The sequence below is a fragment of the Solanum lycopersicum genome, chromosome 4 (assembly GCF_036512215.1).
Source record: "Solanum lycopersicum chromosome 4, SLM_r2.1".
Taxonomy (NCBI): Eukaryota; Viridiplantae; Streptophyta; class Magnoliopsida; order Solanales; family Solanaceae; genus Solanum; species Solanum lycopersicum.
The window spans coordinates 4163649-4186295 of NC_090803.1; the positions used below are offsets into that span (position 1 = coordinate 4163649).

Below are 22647 nucleotides of genomic sequence, written 5' to 3' on the forward strand. Positions count from 1 at the left end.
GACAATGATTAATTAATATAAGACAAATCCACAAGTAAACAACTTCATTAAGCCATTAACAACTCCAAGCCTGGACCAACTCATAAACCAGTAATTGTACCTTTTCATATATTATTAAACATATTCATATTTGATATTTATGTTAAATTAATAAATTTATCACTTAATTATCATAAATATAGTACGAATTATGATTTGATATAAATATTCGGGATGAATTGTTTTTTTTTTCCAATTACTAGTCCCTTCTTTACTAGCGATTGGAACATTTTTTTAGCACTAATATAAATTCTATGATCAATTAAAAGCATTAACAGGGTAGGTTCAACAAAACAAATGCCTTTAAACTTTTTAAATTAATTTTGTGTTTTGTAACTAAACCATTTCATCGGCTCCACTTAATAGGAAATAAACCTATTTATACTCAATTAGCCTAATCTCTTTTCTCATCAACAAAACATTCTGCTAATTAATTCTTAATTTGCTTCATCTCATCAATCATCATAGCAACAAAAAAATGGTCAAATTTACTCAATTTTGGTCTAAAACATTCAAAGCCACATTTTGCATTTTGCTATTAGCCCTCTCATTTGACTATGCTAATTCAGCAAGAATTCTTGACGAAGTGAGTTCAGATGAACCCGTTGTGGCTCCTGTGGTGGTGGGCCCGGTATCCTCATTGCCAAGTGGCCACTTTCCAGCCACAATCACCACTCCTGATTCGAACGTTACACCTATAGATGATGATTCTCCTGAGCCAACCCCTACTGTTCCAATAGCTCCTTCAGCTGATTTGCCAGCTGGACTTGAGCCTGATGTAGCTCCTACTGCTCCAGTGGCAACAAACACTGGAGCAGCACCACCTGTAGCCCCTGCTGCTCCAGTGGCAACAGACACTGGAATAACAGGGCCTGTAGCCCCTGCTGCTCCAGTTGTACCAGACACTGAAGCAGCAATACCTGTTACCAATGTGGCACCAGGAATTGGTTCCTCTGGTGCCACAGTGGCAAATCCTGTTTTGGACCACTCTAAGTTTTCATTCTTCATGCATGACATCCTTGGTGGTACACACCCTTCGGGGAGAGTAGTTACAGGGATCGTAGCTAGCACTGACGTTAACAACTTACCTTTCACCAAGGCTAACGACAACGTCTTCCCATTAGACGGTGGGGTTCCCCTCAACAACATCAACGACATTGTCAACAACAACAACTACCCTTTCCTAGCAGGCCTAAACGGACAACAGCCCAGCACCGTCCTACAAAACACAGGCAACAACGACATTGTCAACACCGGTGACAACCAACCTTTTGTTACAGCAGGACAACTTCCTAGTGGTATTACCCTTCAACAACTCATGTTTGGATCCATAACTGTCGTGGACAACGAAATAACAGAAGGACATGAGTTGGGATCATCTATTCTTGGTAGAGCACAGGGGTTTTACCTAACAAGTTCGTCCGATGGGACGAGCCATACACTAGCATTAACAACTCTGTTCCATGGTGAACATGGACATGAAGTTGATGACACTATTAGCTTCTTTGGGATCCATAGGACCGCGACGCCAATTTCACACATTGCAATCATTGGAGGTACTGGAAAATATGAAAATGCCAAAGGATATGCAACAATTGAGACTATGCCTCATGTTGATCAACATACAACTGATGGTCTTGAAACAATTACACACTTCACTGTGTACATTACCCCTTAAAACTAAGTATTTTTCATTTAATTTTCACTATGTTTGTTTTTCTCTTTTTAATTTGTGATTCTTCACTTGATGTACTTTATTGTAATGGCATGGTTAAACATTCTCATTAATGTTATTACATATGAATGATATTTTCTTTTTTAACTCTCGACAAGCGAAATATAATGAATATTTTTAAAGGGAAAAGAGTGCAATACTATGTATGGTGATCACAATTTTATATATTAGGGGGAAAGGTCAACATATATATTGTGGAATTGGTGTAGGTTATACGTGCAGTTGACTTGAATTTCCTTAAAGGAAGCGATATATTCGCGCCTCAGCCTGAATATTTTTTTTTTATTTATGTCATTTTATTTTTCTAACAGTAATTTATCATAATTTAAGGTATATTTACCGATCGATAGAAAGTTAATATTGTATATTCACAATCACACTTTTAGTTGCCAAGTTTTTGGACTTATATAGCCCATAGTAGAAAGAATTTCAAATTGGGCACCACTAGCCCTAGGAAACTAACTAAAATTGGACAATTAGTTGTCACAACAAACTAAAACACTATTTAGTATGTGATAAGTAATCACATATTTCCAAACAACATCATGCATGAACAAGTTTATAGAAAGTGATTAATAAATTGAACAATCAGACACACACATTTTTTAATAATAAAAATAGGCGCATCAAAATTTAATTGATTTGTGAAATGTTAGTAGATAATTTACTACAATAGGAGAATGACACATATATAGGTATTGTTTATTTTTGGGTTATTGATGATGATTGATCTAAATGGCACAATTGGACCCACTTATCACATTATGGGGTAGATAATATTCACATATACAAAATCTACTCTAATCTCCTCTCCACCATTTATTATTTATCTCTCACATGGGTTATATTACCTTGCACATGACCTCGTGTTTTTAATTTTTTATAAACTATATATTTTACATTACTTCAAATCGTAAATTCACTTCTGATCATAATATTATCTGTTTATATGTTATAGTGTCGAAGGAGTTAGAGAAAGAGAAAAAAGAATACTTTGAGTCATTCAAAGAATCACAAAGCAAAGATCATGTGACGGAGGAAGAGTTTAGATGCTATGATACAGAAAATGATATTAGATTTCAAATAATAATAATAATGATAATAAACATATATTATAATACAAGCTATCTAAACTTTGAATACTCATAAAATGTGTTATTTTTACACTATTAGTGCATTTTTAAGTTGGTCCAGTATATTGTGGTTTCGTAATATTATTTATAACCAACAATTACATAGTTTCTAATCTAACATGTTTTAACTTTTTTTTTTAATTCAAATAAAAAAATTAAATTTATATTTATGGCCATACACAAGTATCGTTATTTTTGAATATCATTTTTTACGTTAAAAATAAATTAATCACTCCACATAATCTAATGTGTTTTAACTTTTTCTTTTTCACTTCAAATTACTTGGAAAAAAAGGCTAATTTATATTTATGGCCAATTACAATTATCGTTATTTTCAAATATCTTTTTTTCACTTTAAAATAAAATTTTCAAATTTCATAATAAAATATACATAATCACGGAAGAACAAAGTTCAAAATACTCAAATAAAATCAAGAAAAAAAAAGACATACTTGTAAAACCTATTTAAGAATCAAGAATCAAAATCAAATAATCATCTCTAGAATATCCACTAATTAAAATCCTAGTCAATCCTCACACAACACCCAAATAAAACGATTTTACATACAACTATATTATAAAAGACAGTTGAATTGTCAAAGCAGGCGGCAGCAGGTAAACATGCCTGCTTTAACATTCTAAGGATATTTCAGTAATTTTATAGAATTGAAAAAATGGTATTGGTTGAAAAGTTATTTTACTGTAGCAAGCAGCAATATACATATTAGATTTACTTGATCACATTCTCCTTTACTCACCGCCAAGTTTTCTTGTTTATCGTTTCACATGTCGCCGTGAAACTACCAGGTGGATTTCATTCTTTGATATTATAAAAGATAGTTGAATTGTCAAAGCAGGCAGCAGGTCAACATGCCTACTTTGGCATTCTAAGGATATTTCAGTAATTTTATAAAATTGAAACAATGTTATTGGCTGAAAAATTATTTTACTGTAGCAGCAATATACATATTAGATTTACTTGACCATTTTCTCCTTTACTCACTGCCAAGTTTTCTTGTTTATCATTTCACATATATCACTGTGAAACCACCAGGTGGATTTCATTCTTTGATATTATAAAAGACAGTTGAATTGCCAAAGCAGACAGCAAGTGATCAACATGTCTGCTTTGACATTCTAAGGATATTTCAGTAATTTTATAGAATTGAAACAATGTATTGGCTGAAAAGTTATTTTAATGTAGCAGTAATATACATATTAAATTTACTTGACCACATTCTCCTTTACTCACCGTCAAGTTTTCTTGTTTATCATTTCACATGTGTCGCCGTGAAACTACCAGGTGGATTTCATTCTTTGTTCTTTTAATGATTTCTTTGACAATTTGTAAGAAAAATAGTAAATTAAGTATTTTTTTTGTGATTTCTTTGTTTTAATTTGTTTACTTTCTTTTTAATTTTTTTTATATATTTAAAAATTACATAAAAAATTATAGATTACATTAATTCAGAGATTATAAAAATTTATTTAATTTTAAAACTTTTAATCAGTGTCGCTTAAGTCAAGGAATGTATTATTTGAAAATGATGTAAAAAGTACTATAATTTTAATTATTAACAATTTGATTATATAAAAAAGTTGACTAACTCTTGAAATTCTATTTGTGTTACATAAACTGAAACAAAGAGATTGATATACATTGTTTGAAAATCACGTAAGAGATACCATAAATAATAATTAACAATTTAAATTAAAAAAATGATTAACTTTCAAAATTCTATTACTGTCACATAAATTGAAATAAAAAGTAACATATATTATTTAAAAATTACAGAAACGATATTATAAACACAAAAATTAACAACTTAACATTTTTAAAAGTCACGAAAACATTCCGTTGACTTTCAAATTATATTGATGTCGTATAAATTAGGATAAAGAAAGTAACATATATTATTTGAGACGACATTAACTATAATATGAATCACAATATTTATCTATTTAAAATATTTAAAAATTGAGATGACTCTCCAAATTTTATCTGTGCCACACAAAATTATGAGAAAATAATAATAATATGCATTGGGTCCGTGCTAGCACGGTCTCTTATATCTAGTTCTTCTTAGAAAAGATTTATTTTTCTAAAATTAGAACAAGATTTCAATTGTATATAATTTGCACATTAGTTGAGCTATATTTAGATTTCAATTGTATTTTGACAATTTTTAAAAAATTCCAAACCCGCCTTCACATTGTTTTTAAAAAATATTTAGAACTCACCTCATGCTCATCTTATTTTGTATAGCCTTAAATCTATCCCGCCTTATTATCATCTCTACGGAATATGTACGTTTTTTTTAAAGTCTATCAATAGGGACGTAAGCTAAATAGTCCCCACTTTATTAATTAGGCTTCATTTAATGCTATATATAAAAATAAAACATTGAATATTCATAAATCATACAGGTCACAAGACAGCTACACAGCCAAATTTATAAAAATGTAACAAACAAACAATCTGAGGCTAAAAGCAGACAAATTATATTGATGGATCATATTTTAAAATTTTTAATGTTTATATTTTAAAGTCGATATATATATATATATACACAAATTATATTGATGGACTATATTTTAAAAATTTTAATGTTTATATTTTAAACGCGATATATATATATATATTATTATTATTATTATTACTATATAGAAGCGTGATAGAGGATGACGACCAAGGCTATTTTGGTAATTCTGTACTATATACAAGGGCAAATTCGTCATTTGTTCTTTCCAACAATGAAGAATTTCCAGAAGACTTGTTTCATCCAAACTTAAATTTTTCAATTTCATAACTTAACTTCATCGATACCGTGGTAATTATTCTACCCACTCTATCTTCTATGTTCTCTTTGATTTTTCATCGGTACAAATTAGTTTTCTCTCTAAATATTTTCCTAATCTTGTTTTGGCAGTGTTCAAAATTTTCAGTAAGTAGCTTGTGCCATAGGCATACAAAGCGAGGTAAGTTTTTTCTCCTATATGGTTCAAAATTCACATCTACAAATGTTCATATGCTATTATTAAAATAAGTTTCAAGCTTTTTCTTTATAGATGTTTGAACTTATTGGACCATGACTTGCAGAGGTTGTATCTGCTAGCTCAAGCTAACATATTTCGCCAAAGTAGATAACATCAATTTTCCGAGTTGGGATTTCAAATACTGCTTTTCAAATCTCAAGAATGTTAAAATTATCGGCTGCCTTTATGACATGGTTGGAGGCGTGGTCTGAAGCAGAGTTTTGTAAGCTTTTCGAACCTTTGAGGTTTATATTAAAGAATACAGTGGTTTTGCAAAAGTTTGTTATCATAACAATTAAACAAGTGTGAGTTCCGGCATTCATAACGATTGACTAAGAAATTGTTAGATAGTCAAAAATCATCAACAAATTTCGTGATTGTTTATCAAGAGATTGCTTAGCCAACCATTATAAATAATCACGAAATTTGTCCTAGTGTTTCTGGCCGCTGCAACAAATACATATTTATTAACAAAATATAAGGTGTATCTAGCGATTCAGAGTTGTTTTTTGTAGTAGTGTTCTTATTAGGATCATTGTGTATGAACTACAACTGAATTAGAGTTGAGTTTTGATAAGAAAAGTTGGAAGCTGTGGGCATGCTAATTGAAAAACCGCAAGTATCGACTATCGTGAAACAAGCACTTGATAGTTGATCCTGATCTTGTGGGGTTGGTCTTAAATATCTCAGGGTACTTAGGCTATAATATGGATTCAATAGTTTTTTCTACTGTGGAAATATTGAGAACAGATTTATTCACAACTCTTTTTGGACTTGGATATTGGGCGTTTTATCCATAGTTTCTAGCACTATTTCAGTATCTGACTATCCAAATGGTTGCTGGATTATTCCAATCCTCTGGATGTCCTGCAGTAGTTGCAATGGTTGGGAATTAGTTTTGCAAAGAAGAGGTTATTTATAATGGGTATTTAGAATTCTCACACTTCTGTTGGGATATTACGGGGTCATTAGTCACATCAATATTATTGAAATACAAATGGGGTTGGTCGGTGATTGTTCCTGGTATCCTTATTGCTTTTATTGGCATGATAGTGTTCCTTTTGTTACCCGTTTATCCGAAATCCATTGAATGCAATAAAGATGAAGTGCTATCTCTAGGAAAAGAAGACGAGGAAGTGAATGAACCTCTCTCGAGATCAAACAGAGAAAGAAATCGGCCGTGGATTTTAGTGAAGCACGGAGGATTCCCGAAGTTGTGCCATCTGGTCTTTGACCTTTTTTTTGGTGGCTTACACATTTCTCTAATGTGGTTGTCGTACAACACTAACTGTTCCATGCTGCAGGAAAGGTCAAAAGTATGTTGCACTTGGCTGAACTGGTTGAGAAACATAATGATCAAATTGCAACGTTCGAGACTTGGGACACTGAGAAGCCATATGAACAGGCTGTTAAGATTGGAGTACGCTGGTTGTACATCCCCGTTATTATGCTGGTAAGTAATAAGTTCAACTAGAAAGAAAGTCTATCATCAATTATTTCTTCTCCCTGAAAAAAAATTATTTCTACAGGCTAGGTAGATAAAATTCTTGATATGACTATTCCTGCTGAAGGACCATATTGTATTCAAACGTTGCATGAACTGATTGAATTTGTTGGTTAGATTATCTCATGAAATTTTGCTCTCCTCGTGTTCTCTTGGAAGATGAGCCCTACTTTCACTTGTGGCAGAAATATCGTGTTAAAAATGCTGAGCAGACCCCTTTAACTACACTCTATGTAGAAAATCTGTTGCAGGAGGTAGCATCAAAATTTTCTCTTTTATTGCCCAAAAGAGTCGTTTTGCACAGTAAGTCAAGTTTCAGTTTTTCTGGTATCGTATCTGAGTGAAAGAATATGTTTTTTTCTTTTCAATTTTAGAAAAAATATTTCACAACAGTTGAAGTTTTTCATTGCTTCTTATCAAACAACAACATATTCAGTGTAATTTGATGAGTGGTGATTGGGGAGGATAGTGTATACGCAACCTTATCATATAAGTTCGATAATATGTTATTTGAAATTAATTCTTGATTCTTGAATATATGATTTAAGTATGAATTTAGAAGCAAAGAATCAATGCTAATTCAAGAGAAGGGAACTGTTAAATGAATAACTATTAAGTTGATGTGCCGGATTACTACTAAAAAGATATGCTGAAAATAAAAGGATCCTCTTTATCACTCAAGATCACAACTTTTTTCATCGGTTAATTTTAGCACTTTTTAAAAAGATATATAATGGATCTTTTAATACAATCTGTTTGTTCTTGTAAATATTGAACTAGATAACCCAAAGATAAATGGATTATCCCTCACCTCTTCCAATTCCATGGATATTTGCTGTCATTCCCATACCTTGAGAAGGTATATGAGCCTTATACTCATGGTTGTGTCCGTGAGCTTACAACTGTCTGAAGAAGTTTGCTTATGTCTGTTTCTTATAGAGCAACCATATTTGAGTAGATCTTATTGAATCCTGATGGTTGAGTTGTCAAGAGGCCACAGTTCATATTGATATGAGTTAGGTCTATTCATTTCTTCACCGTCGTCTACTCAAAACTCCTCTGCTCTTCTGGTATTTCTTTTTCAATAATAGATGTAGATATTGAAAATTCAAGTTCATTTATTTTCCACCTTTCTCTCTCTCTCGTTTATGGTATGTATGCATTTATCAACTTTATTTTTTCAAGTTTACCTATTCTAATTTACGATAGAGCTATCTTTTTTTTTTCTTCTTTACTCATTAATAATTAGAATTAAACTCAGTAAGAACTACATTGAGATACAATGTACCAGGTTTCTTGATTGACATACGACAAATGGAGAGCTCTGACTATGCATCGGTCTCTCACCAAAAGGTATGGTAACCTACAAAAAAAACTTTCCTTGAATCTGAAGACGAGAGTACTTCAATAAGGAAATTCGTGAGGAGCCTGTTGGCCAAGACCATTAATAGGTTTTGATTGAATAACCAATGTATAGTCATTCTTGATTATATCCATTAATTTCCTTATTTCGTATCATAGAATAAGAATCTATACTAAAAAAAATATTTGCGAGGTTATAGTTAGCAGATACTTTTAGTCATGGATACACTATAAGCTTCCACAAATGTTAAAAAAGACATCTAATATGTATGTGACAAAGGATCAATTGTACATGTAATGGTAAGTCCCAAATCTTACAAATTATATCAGAGACAATTAAATTTTGCCCTTAATTAGCTGTAAACACTCGAGAAAAGTTATTTTGATACCATCATCTTTATATTTGCATTTTGTGATAAAGCTTAATATCCAGTGGCACTATCATGATAGCTAATTTATGTCTTTCTTTCCTCATATTACTTGCCACTGGACTCGCTAATGGGTTCAAAGATTAATAGACAATTAAAATCCTCATTGTGGTCCATTTAGATCTAAAGATTATGCAAGAGTGTTATGGTTTGTGATGTTACTTTTTGAAAATTGTATCTTGATTAATGTGTTTTACTTTATTATTGTCCAGTTTGTTCAAGTTGTGTGATATATTTAGGTGGAATGCTTTCGATTTTTAGCCCTCAAAAAAGATGGTTGTGTTATTCTTCAATATATAGAATCAGATGTTGTTATCTTGAGTCAATTGAAGCAAGTTTCCAAGGTGGAAACTGGAAATAATCTGTCAAAACATGAGAAGGTTCAAAAACTTGTTATGTAACAGCGGTTAGAAGCTTTAAGTCGCACATATATTTTTGTCTAATATATGTAAAAAATATAATTAGATCCAAAGTGTATATGAACTTAAACAATTAATTGTTTAATCAAATATGCTGCATTAATATATTTATCAGATCAACAATAAAGTTGCCTAATGCATGTAATACTTTTAATCTTTATATTTGTATTGGTTGTCGTTGAATTAAATTAATTAGATTTCCTTTTGCTAAAGGGTTGTTGCACATGTAATTATATATATATATATATATATATATATATATATATATATATAGAGAGAGAGAGAGAGAGAGAGAGAGAGAGATAGAGAGAGAGAGAGAGAGAGATATTTTTTTAGGTTAGAAATAGGTATCTCTTTGTTGATATATTTATTATATTTCGAATATAATTTTTTGAATTTCAATTTTTATGATTTAAAGATGATGTAGATAGATACTTTTTTCGAAACCAGAAACAGTTACATCTTTGTCAGTTATCAACTTTATTTCAATTTTTTCAAATATCAATGTTTATTATGTAAAGGTGATATATATAAATATTTTTTTTGAGGCTAAAAATATGTACCTCTTTATCGATGTATCTACTTTATTTGAGTGTAATTTTTTTGTTTTCAATGTTTATTCTTTAAAGGTGATATATATAGATATTTTTTTCAAGGTTAGACGCAAGTATCTCTTTGTTGATATATTTATTATATTTCGAATGTAATTTTTTGAATTTTAATGTTTATGATTTAAAGATGATGTAGATAGATACTTTTTTCGAAGCCAGAAACAGTTACATCTTTGTCAATTATCAACTTTATTTCGATCTTTTCAAATTTCAATGTTTATTATGTAAAGGTGATACATAAAAATATTTTTTTGAGGCTAAAAATACGTACCTCTTTATCGATGTATCTATTTTATTTGAGTGTAATTTTTTTGTTTTCAATGTTTATTCTTTAAAGATGATATATATAGATATTTTTTATCAAGGTTAGACGCAAGTATCTATTCATCAATGTATCTACTTTATTTCAATTTTTTCAAATTTTAATGTTTATGATTTAAAGGTGATATATGTATACTTTTTTCGAGGCTAGAAAGATGTATCTACTTTATTCCGATTTTTTAAAATTTTAATGTTTATGCTTTAAAGTTGATATATATATATAGATACTTTTTTTTGAGTCTAGAAATAAGTATCTCTTCGTCGATGTATCTGTTTCATTTCAAGTGTAATTTTTCGAATTTCAAATGTTTATACTTTAAAAGTGATATATATAGAGACTTTTTTCAATTGGCTAGAAGCAGGTACCTGTTCGTCGATATATCTACTAATTCATCTCGAATATCATATTTTGAATTTCAATATTTATGCTTTAATGCTTTATATATATACACATATACATATAATACATTGGATACGCCTTGAATCAATCCACCAACAATTTAATTTCTTTTAAGGTTTTGGTGATTTATTTGGTCTTGTCAACACCAACTTGTGACACATACAAATATATTTGGTCAAGTGAGATGTTTGGAGCATAACCAACAAGTATATATCGTACACCACGAAAAGGACAGTACAATATAAAGAAATATATTTCGGACGTACGTAAAGAAATATATTTCTGACGTACGTAATTTAACTCCAAACAAATTCAACTAAAAAGACTATTGACGTATGACGTTTTTTATTCAAGAGAAAGTACTAAAAATATCTTTAAATTCAGTGTGAATTATTAGTTTCATACTTAAATTATTGACAATCTTGAAAGCATTTGTTTTTCTAACTTATAACTGAACTTAAACTTACCCCATCTTGCAACATATAAGTGAAATATATTCCTAAATTTCAACACTGTTCTTGATTTTATATTGATGCTTCTATAAGAATTTGGACTTCTTGATATGCCTTGTTGCAAATTGGGAGGGTATTTTATCAAGCAAATAAAGTGTTGTTTTTAAGGATGTCAATCATTTGGAAATACAAAACTTCAATACTTCTCTCTTTTTATTTTTTAACACACCCCCTTAAGCTCAAGAATGAAAATTTAAACCATACGTTAATTAACTCGAGGACCCAACATCAGATGAGATAAGTCTTGTTTTGATACTATAGTCATGTAATTAAAAAATGAACTACTGGCCTAAGTCAATTCCAAAACTACCATAACAACATAAAACTTTTTTCATTCTTCAACACATACTAGTACGACAAGCAACACATGCCACATTTTTCAATAAAGTTAAGTAGGGACCACAAATTTGTACGTGCAAACCTATCTCGCGAATCATTTTAAAAGATAATTTACAAGTAATTATTCATAATATTGTAATATATTATTAATAGATCGTAATATAAATAATATAGAAATGCTTTACACATTTTATGAGAACTTAAAGGTTAGATCGCTATCACGTACATAGTTATTATATATGTTATTATATATTTTTATTAATTATTCCTTGTCTGATTATTTGGAAGGACTTGGTTCTTTGGAATCTAATATCATTTTCTCTATCATAGCACTTGTCTCTTCCTCTGTCATGCGATCTTTGGTATTTTGTGATTCTTTGTATTCCTCGAAAAACTCTTTGTTCTCTTTCTCTAACTCTTTCCACACTGCAAAATCATGATCAGAATTGAATTCAGAATTCATAATATAAATTATATCAGAAGTGGACCTAGGATTTTTACAAAATGTCTACATCATTAATATGGTAATTGATTCTTGTTTTTTTGGATAAATAACTTTGTATTTAATCAAATATGATTATTTAGCTTTTTGAGTGTATGATAATATTATATTAATTTTAGAGAATATATTCATAAATAATTCAATTTAAGGTTCACGTGCAATGAAAATAAGTTAGTTATTGATCCACCTTTTTGGTATCATGAGATTCAGCATTTGAAGTAATTTGTGAATTCTAGATTCCAGTAGTTCGAAATTATCATGTTCTAAATTTATCTATTTTATGTCTCGATTTATGTGATTTATATTTCGTTTTAATCAGTCTCAAAAGAATGAGCATTTCTATATTAAATAACAATTTAACTTTAAAATACTTATTTATTTTTAGTGAAATGATTTATAGCCATACAAATATCTACTCCCTCTGTCCAACAATAATTATCCATTATACTATTTTGGGATGTCCAACAATACTCGTCTGCTTTAAGAAATCAAAATATAATTTTAAACTTTGCTCTTAATTTAACCTTATTATTAATTATAGTCATTTTTCTATTACGTTTTTCAAGGCATTATATTAATTTATATTTAAAGGGTGACATGGTAAAATTATCCTTCTATTTATAGTTTCTTAACAAGTTACAAAGTCAATAATGAACAACTATTGTTGGACGGAAGGAATATCACTTATTTTATACCACAAATTTTAAAAGTTTTTTCTTTTAAAACTTCGTATCAAGTCAAATTAACTCACATAAAATGAGAGGGATTAGAAAGCAATTTGTACATATTAAATGAATTTTGTTAAAACAAATACATAATTTGAGTAGTCATTCAGCTTCTTTATGGGTTTATGCATATTTTGAGTAGTCCTTCGGCTAATTTTATGTGTTTACTTCTTCATATATTGAACTTCTAAGTGAAAATTTTGGCTCTGCCATAGCTGATCATAACGATGCGATCAGTCGTTCACATTGAAGATGACTCGATCATGTATGAATCTAAAGTCAGTAGATTCAACGTGTTTAATTGTATATGTGTGTGTTTTAAAACCTTCAAACGGAAATTCGCATGCATGCATAAGTTAATTAACGAATACCATAGTAATTATTTAACTAGTTATAGTAATAGGTTATTTACTCTATTTTAATCTGATCGTGTAAATATATTATATATCGTTAGTATATAGAATTCAAAATTCTAATAAAACTTAAAAAGAGTATAACTAACCAGTAGCAGTGATAACAGGTTTGATGTTTGCATGCTTGGATAGTGCCTCCATGCACTCTTCTTTTGTCATTTTGTAAATCAAACACTTCTCTATCAGGTGTTGCACCTAAATTAGGGTTAACAGGTTAGTAACCCTTTATTTTGTAGTTCTCATCGAGAATTGTGATAAAGTGAATAAGAATTTATCATCTTTTAAGACCTAATAATTAAGAGTGAGATAAATCTTAATAGCAATCATGCCACACGATACACATTCAAATTAGTATTTGATCATGACCCCTAAAATTACTGAAAATATTGAACATGAACTTAAAACTCAAACAAGGTGATGAGTTCAGTGGTCAGAATTCGAGCGATGCATTCATAAAGTTAAAATCTTGAAATTAGTTATATTAGTTGGGCCCCAAAGCATATACTGAACGTTGAATAAATGAGAATAAGAAAAAAAAAGATATATTTAATTTGATATGATAGTGCTCTAAATTACACACAAGTTGTTTGAACTATACATGCATCACAAAATAAATTTTTTAAAAATAGATTTTTCGTCAGATATTCGTACTGAAGCCCAACTAATTCATACTCACCTAACCTAGGGCTCCAACCAAAAGAAGCGCTCCCTATACAATTCCCATACCTAGCTAAGAGCTCAAATCAAAAAACTTCATTTAAGAGATCAAAAATAACCTCATTCACTACATTATTTTATTTTTTAACGATCATCGATCATAAAATAAATAATAAGTCGATCATAGATATTTTAGTTTACATACCATATGGATATACGAAGCTGATGAATGATCGTTACACATGATAAAACATTCCGTTGGCTTTCAAAATTATATCGATGTCGTATAAATTAGGATAAAGAAAGTAACATATATCATTTGAGACGACATTAACTATAATATGAATTACAATATTTAACAATTTAAAATACTTAAAAATTGAGATGACTCTCTAAATTTCATCTGTGCCACACAAAATTATGAGAAAAATAATAATATGCATTGAGCGGGCCCATGCTAACTCGAGCTCTTATATCTAGTTTTTCTTAGAAAAGATTTATTTTTCTAAAATTAGAACAAGATTTCAATTGTATATAATTTGCACGTTAGTTGAGCTATCATTAGATTTATTTTTCTATTGTAATTTTACAATTTTTATTTTTTTAAAAAAAATTCGAACCCACCTTCACATTATTTTTGAAAAATATTCAGAACTCACCTCACGCCCTATTATCATCTCTACGGAATATGTACGTTTTTTTTTTTGAAGTCCATCGATAGGGACGTAAGCTAAATAGTCCCCACTTTATTAATTAGGCTTCATTTAATGCTATATATAAAAATAAAACATTGAATATTCATAAATCATACAGGCCACAAGACAGCTACACAGCCAAATTTATAAAAATGTAACAAACAAACATAAGAGGCTTAAAGCAGACAAATTATATCGATTGATGATATTTTAAAATTTTTAATGTTTATATTTTAAAGGCGATAAATATATATATAGATATTTTTTAGGTTAGTTATAGGTATCTCTTTGTTGATATATTTATTATATTTCGAATGTAATTTTTGATTTTCAATGTTTATGACTTAAAGATGATATAGATAGATACTTTTTTCGATGCCATAAACAGTTATCTCTTTGTAAATTATCTACTTTATTTCTATTTTTTTAAATTTCAATGTTTATGATTTAAAGATGATATAGATATACTCTTTTCGAGGCCACAAACAGTTATCTCTTTGTCAATTATCTACTGTATTTCTATTTTTTTAAATTTCAATGTTTATGATTTAAAGATGATATAGATATACTTTTTTCGAGGCCACAAACAGTTATCTCTTTGTCAATTATCTACTTTATTTCTATTTTTTTAAATTTCAATGTTTATGATTTAAAGGTGATATATATAAATTATTTTTTTTCGAGGCTAAAAATATGTACCTCTTCATTTGAGTGTAATTTTTTTTTTCAATGTTTTTTCTTTAAAGATGATATATATAGATATTTTTTTCAAGGTTAGAAGCAAGTATCAATTCATCAACGTATTTACTTTATTTCAATTTTTTCAAATTTTAATGTTTATGCTTTAAAGGTGATATATGTATACTTTTTTCGAGGCTAGAAAGATGTATCTACTTCATTCCGATTTTTTTAAATTTTAATTTTTATGTTTTAAAGTTGATATATATATAGAGATACTTTTTTTTGAGGCTAGAAACAAGTACCTCTTCATCGATGTATCTACTTCATTCCAAGTGTAATTTTTCGAATTTCAATGTTTATACTTTAAAAGTGATATATGCATAAATACTTTTTTCCAAGAGGCTAGAAGCAGGTACCTCTTCATCGATATATCTACTAATTCGTCCCGAATATCATATTTTGAATTTCAATATTTATGCTTTAATGCTTTATATATATACACATATACATATAATACATTGGATACGCCTTGAATCAATTTACCAACAATTTAATTTCTTTTAAGGTTTTGGTGATTTATTTGGTCTTGTCAACACCAACTTGTGACACATACAAATATATTTGGTCAAGTGGGATGTTTGGAGCATAACCAACAAGTATATATTGTACACCACGAAAAGGACAGTACAGTGTAAAGAAATATATTTCGGACGTACTTAATTCAATTTCAAAAATTAGTTTATGAGATGACAATTCTTTGAGTCCATATAAAAAGACTATTGATGTATGACGTTTTCTATTCGAGAGAAATATTGAAAATACTTTTAAATTCAGTGTGAATTATTAGTTTCATACTTAAATTATTGACAATCTTAAAAACACTTGTTTAGGATATTTTCAACACAGTTCATGATTTTATATTAATGCTTCTATAAGAATTTGTGACTTCTTGATATGCCTTGTTGCAAATTGGGAGGGTATTTTATTAAGCAAATAAAGTGTTGTTTTTAAGGATGTCAATCATTTGGAAATACGAAACTTCAATACTTCTCTCTTTTTATTTTTTAACACACCCCCTTAAGCTCAAGAATGAAAATTTAAACCGTACGTTAATTAACTCGAGGACCCAACATCAGATGAGATAAGTCTTGTTTTGATACTATAGTCATGTAATTAAAAAATGAACTACTGGCCTAAGTCAATTCCAAAACTACCATAACAACATAAAACTTTTTTCATTCTTCAACACATACTAGTACGACAAGCAACACATGCCACATTTTTCAATAAAGTTAAGTAGGGACCACAAATTTGTACATGCAAACCTATCTCGCGAATCATTTTAAAAGATAATTTACAAGTAATTATTCATAATATGTAATATATTATTAATAGATCGTAATATAAATAATATAGAAATGCTTTACACATTTTATGAGAACTTAAAGGTTAGATCGCTATCACGTACATAGTTATTATATATGTTATTATATATTTTATTAATTATTCCTTGTCTCATTATTTGGAAGGACCCGGTTCTTTGGAATCTAATATCATTTTCTCTATCATAGCACTTGTCTCTTCCTCTGTCATACGATCTTTGGTATTTTGTGATTCTTTGTATTCCTCGAAAAACTCTTTGTTCTCTTTCTCTAACTCTTTCCACACTGCAAAGAATTCAGAATTCATAATATAAATTATATCAGAAGTGGACCTAGGATTTTTACAAAATGTCTACATCATTAATATGGTAATTGATTCTTGTTTTTTGGGGTAAATAACTTTGTATTTAATCAAATATGATTATTTAGCTTTTTGAGTGTATGATAATATTATATCAATTTTAGAGAATATATTCATAAATAATTCAATTTAAGGTTCACGTGCAATGAAAATAAGTTAGTTATTGATCCACCTTTTTGGTATCATGAGATTCAGCATTTGAAGTAATTTGTGAATTCTAGATTCCAGTAGTTCGAAATTATCATGTTCTAAATTTATCTATTTTATGTCTCGATTTATGTGATTTATATTTCGTTTTAATCAGTCGCAAAAGAATGAGTATTTCTATATTAAATAACAATTTAACTTTAAAATACTTATTTATTTTTAGTGAAATGATTTATAGCCATACAAATATCTACTCCCTCTGTCCAATAATAATTATCCATTATACTATTTTGGGATGTCCAACAATACTCTGCTTTAAGAAATCAATATATAATTTTAAACTTTGCTCTTAATTTAACCTTATTATTAATTATAGTCATTTTTCTATTACGTTTTTCAAGGCATTATATTAATTATATTTAAAGGGTGACATGGTAAAATTATCCTTCTATTTATAGTTTCTTAACAAGTTACAAAGTCAATAATGAACAACTATTGTTGGACGGAAGGAATATCACTTATTTTATACCACAAATTTTAAAAGTTTTTTTTTTAAAACTTCGTATCAAGTCAAATTAACTCACATAAAATGAGATGGATTAGAAAGCAATTTGTACATATTAAATGAATTTTGTTAAAACAAATACATAATTTGAGTAGTCATTCAGCTTCTTTATGGGTTTATGCATATTTTGAGTAGTCCTTCGGCTAATTTTATGTGTTTACTTCTTCATATATTGAACTTCTAAGTGAAAATTTTGACTCTGCCATAGCTGATCATAATGATGCGATTAGTCGTTCACATTGAAGATGACTCGATTATGTATGAATCTAAAGTCAGTGGATTCAACGTGATTGATTGTGTGTGTGTTTTTAAAACCTTCAAACGGAAATTCGCATGCATGCATAAGCTAATTAATGAACACCATAGTAATTATTTAACTAGTTATAGTAATAGGCTATTTACTCTATTTTAATCTGATCGTGTAAATGTATTATATATCGTTAGTATATAGAACTTAAAACTCTAATAAAACGTGAAAGAGTATAACTAACCAGTAGCAGTGATAACAGGTTTGATGTTTGCATGCTTGGATAGTGCCTCCATGCACTCTTCTTTTGTCATTTTGTAAATCAAACACTTCTCTATCAGGTGTTGCACCTAAATTAGGGTTAACAGGTTAGTAACCCTTTATTTTGTAGTTCTCATCGAGAATTGTGATAAAGTGAATAAGAATTTATCATATTTAAGACCTAATAATTAAGAGTGAAAAAAATCCTAATAGAAATCACGCTACACGATACACATTGAAATTAGTATTTGATCATGAGCTCTAAAATTATTGAAAATATTGAACAATGAATTTAAAACTCAAACAAGGTGATGAGTTCAGTGGTCAGAATCCGAGCGATGAATTCATAAAGTTAAAATCTTGAAATTAGTTATATTAGTTGGGCCCCAAAGCATATAATGAACGTTGAATAAATGAGAATAAGAAAAAAAAAGATATATTTAATTTGATATGATAGTGCTCTAAATTACACACAAGTTGTTTATACTATACATGCATCACAAAATAAAATTTAAAAAAAATAGATTTTTCGTCAGATATTCGTATTGAAACCCAACTAATTCATGCTCACCTAACCTAGGGCTCCAACAGAAAGAAGCACTCCCTACACAATTTCCATACCTAGCTAAGAGCTCAAATAAAAAAAACTTCATCTAAGAGATCAGAAATAACCTCATCCACTATACTATTTTACTTTTTAATGATCATCGATCACAAAATAAATAATAAGTGGATCGTAGATATTTTAGTTTACATACCATGTGGATATACGAAGCTGATGAATGATCGTTACTCATGATATAGATTAACTATATCTAATCTTGATGATCACCAACACAAGCTATATACCTAGATCAATATATTATAGAACACTCGTCTCGTTGATTCTTCCCCTAGTTTCATTTTATCTTGGACTATATAATAGTGTAGAAAATTAGAAGAAGCAACTACTGTAGAGTGGGGTTAGGAGTACCACGTGAGAGATAAATGATAAATGGTTGAGAGGAGATTAGAGTAGATTTTGTATATGACTATTTCTGCCCCCTCCATGTGATAAGTGGGACCATTTAATGCCTCTATTAGGTTATCATCATCATCAATAACCCAAAAATGGACATCATCTATTTGTCATTCTATTATTGTAGCTAATTATCTACTCATATATTATGAGCCAATCGGATTACGACACGTGTGTTCGATTGATCAAATATGTATTTTGGTTTTTCATTATTAGTACATTTTGGTATAAGTCATATTTCTAAACTAGTGCATGCATGATGTTTTAAGTTGTTTGGAAGTATGTGATTACTTATCACAAGAAAAAGGACCTTATTTATATGACCCACAAGGCCACAACAATTGCAACCTTATGTGTGACGGACGTGGTACACTAGATGAGGTTGTTTCTTTCTTAATCATAAGTTTTAAGTTTGGATTTTGAGTATGTAAAATTTTTTGACAGGAGCGCTTTCCTCCAAATGGGGTCCTATGTGTGTGATGAAAATCTGAAATAGCTAGACTCCAATCCACGCAACAATGACAGAGCCAGAATGTTTATTAAGAAATGTCAAAATATAAAATAAAAATGTAATGGAGTCTTACGAGCGCGATGCGAATCTGAAAAAGTCGGACTCCAGATGCAGGTAGTGGTGGAGTCAAGATAATTATCAAGGAGTGTTAAAATATAAAGTACAAATGTATAAGCATTGGTATTCGAGATAGAACACACAACCTCAGACAATTTTTAGTACTCCTTAACCACTATACGAGCCTTCGTCAACTTGTGTTAAGAGGTGTCAACACTTGTATATATATTTATTAAACCAGTTTTTATATATATATATATATATATATATATAAAATCGCTGCCTCAATTTATTTATTTTTAAATTTTTTGATGTTAAATTTTTATTTTTAATTTACCTCAAAAATTAAAAATAAAATAAAAAATTAACTTCAAAAGTTAAAAAAAAAATGTTAATTCGCTACTTCGTAAGAGATTTACACAACAATTTAAAAAAATATATATTAAAGTAAAATCGCTGTCAAGGCAGCGATTTACTTAAGAAAATAAAAAAAAATTTAAGTAAAATCGCTGCACAGGCAACGATTTACATTTTTAAAAAAAATTCATCACAAAATCGCTGCCTTAGCAGCGATTTGTTAAAAAAACAAAATAACAAAAAATGATGTCGAGGTAGCGACTTCAAAATTAAAAAAAAAATTAATTACAAATTGCTGCTATAGCAGCAATTTTTCTTAACGCCGGCCAACAAAATCGCTACATTACCAACGATTTTACCATTTTGATTCAAAAGTTTTTTCATATATTCTTTTGAAATTTTTATCAATATTTTTTACCTTTTTAGGCTCCGAACTCTTCTCATAACCATTAACTAGTTCACAACCCTTTTGGTACTCAAAACTGTTTACCCAAAGCATACTAGAAGACTATTTTTTCATATGAAACTTCAACTCTAATTATCAACTTAGGATTATATATCATCCCCTTATTCTAAAATATTTGTCATGTTATCTATTGTTGAAGCTAAGTTAGATTAAATTGGTTCAATAATTAAAATTAATATTTAGATATTTAAATATTATATGAAAACAATATATATTGTTAATATATATATGAGAAAAAAATTAATCAAAATTGAGAGTTTTATATTCGAGAAGCAAAATATCACGCGTTTTCATATCAATTAGGGTTTTAAGTACTAAAAAAGATGAGTGCAATTGTATTTCCTTGAGAGGTCCACATCTCAACTTATTTGTTTGATTTGGTAGTACATATTACAGAGTTTTTAAAGGCTTCATTTCTTGTTTTTAATCTAATATTTACTTTCAATTATTTAAAAATAATATATTTGTGTGTATAGTGCACGCACATAAATTCATAAGAGCTATCGTGGGAGGGTTGTCGTCGTCATTTATTTACATTAGTTAGTTATAAATATATTTATATGGATGTGATATGAGCATATACATTCATAAAAATTGCGATAGACAGATAAAAATCATCGTAAAAAGGTTCTATCTTGTGATGGGGGATTTTTTTTTGGGGGGGGGGGGGGAGGGGGGGGAGGGAGTTTACATTATTCATTTCAAAAATCTTACTCTGGCCTACTCTCGATTCACTTTTGATAAAGTGAGTTAACACAAGATTCCCTTTTGAGTATCTTATGGATCATTGTTGGCTGAGCAAATAATCATATGGTTCAAAGCATACCTTATAATGATAAGGATTTTGCTTTCCAAATGTTAGCTAAGCGGTGAAATCAGAATTTTTTAATTATAAGATTTAAAATATAAAAAGTGGATATACGAAGAAGATGAAAAGGTTAATATCTAATATATATATATACGTGTATTAATATAATTTTAATCATATATAAATATCATAATTTCTTGTTCCTAATTGCTTATGTGTTAAAAAATCACTAAACTATCAATAAGTCTTTCATTGTGGACTTGTTACTATCATTTATACAGCTTTGTACGTAACGATATTTATAAATTTCAAATCTTTTGTCCGCCTCTGAAGTAAATGTTCTTTTGCATCTATGTTGGATTGTCGAGTACACAATCTATAGAGTTCACATAAATTTAGTAACTTTAGCACGCACACAAACTCCATATATATAATTATTACTACTTGTTTACTCTTTTTATATTAGCTTCATTTTCGATTCTAGTTTTAATGTTGTTCTTTAATTAGTTTTATTTGCTTTGATTATCATAAACTTAAAATTATTACTATAATATGTGCTTTTACATACTTGAGTTCTGACATGTGTAATTTGAGCCAAGAGTTTGTCGAAAATAACTTGTCTTTCTATTATACACATACACAATATATATCAGTATTCTTTTTATACGATATACCTCACTTATAAAATTACACTGAGTATGATGTTATTATTGTCGGGATCCATTTTTTGCTTTCATCACGAGGAATGTACAAAGAGAGGTGATGAGAAGATTGGGTAAGAGGATATAGGGAATAAATTATATGTGGTTCTTGCATGATTAATTTGTACAATATATCCCTTAGAAATTTAACATTTGAGTATCAGCCATATATATTACTCTTCAAAAGCATAATGAAGTACAAGAAGAAAATATGACTATTTTATTTATAGCTTTAACACATGTCACATGTGGCT

The 22647-nt window shown here is 29.2% G+C and overlaps 2 protein-coding genes and 1 long non-coding RNA gene across 4 annotated transcripts; 2 read left to right on the forward strand and 1 right to left on the reverse strand.

Annotated features, from left to right (window-relative positions):
* Nucleotides 1-432: 432 nt before the first annotated feature.
* LOC101266211 (dirigent protein 24) lies at nt 433-1861 on the forward strand. The gene has a single exon (XM_004236716.5). It carries the CDS (start codon nt 518-520, stop codon nt 1715-1717), a length of 1200 nt encoding a protein of 399 aa, XP_004236764.1. The 5' UTR covers nt 433-517; the 3' UTR covers nt 1718-1861.
* Nucleotides 1862-5611: 3750 nt separating this feature from the next.
* On the forward strand, nt 5612-9173 carry LOC138348245 (uncharacterized). 2 transcript variants are annotated; one of them, XR_011220531.1, is made up of 6 exons: nt 5612-5738; nt 5838-5886; nt 6008-6166; nt 7063-7169; nt 7248-7396; nt 7473-9173. It is a non-coding gene; the product is annotated as an uncharacterized lncRNA (long non-coding RNA). The 2 variants fall into 2 exon arrangements; XR_011220530.1 differs by lacking the exon at nt 5612-5738 and having other exon boundaries at nt 5745-5886.
* Nucleotides 9174-16876: 7703 nt separating this feature from the next.
* On the reverse strand, nt 16877-19429 carry LOC138348246 (uncharacterized). The gene is made up of 3 exons (XM_069296981.1): nt 19234-19429; nt 18459-18564; nt 16877-17179 (listed from the first exon to the last, which is right to left on the reverse strand). Exons 1-3 carry the CDS (start codon nt 19270-19272, stop codon nt 17031-17033), a joined length of 294 nt encoding a protein of 97 aa, XP_069153082.1. The 5' UTR covers nt 19273-19429; the 3' UTR covers nt 16877-17030.
* Nucleotides 19430-22647: the final 3218 nt, after the last annotated feature.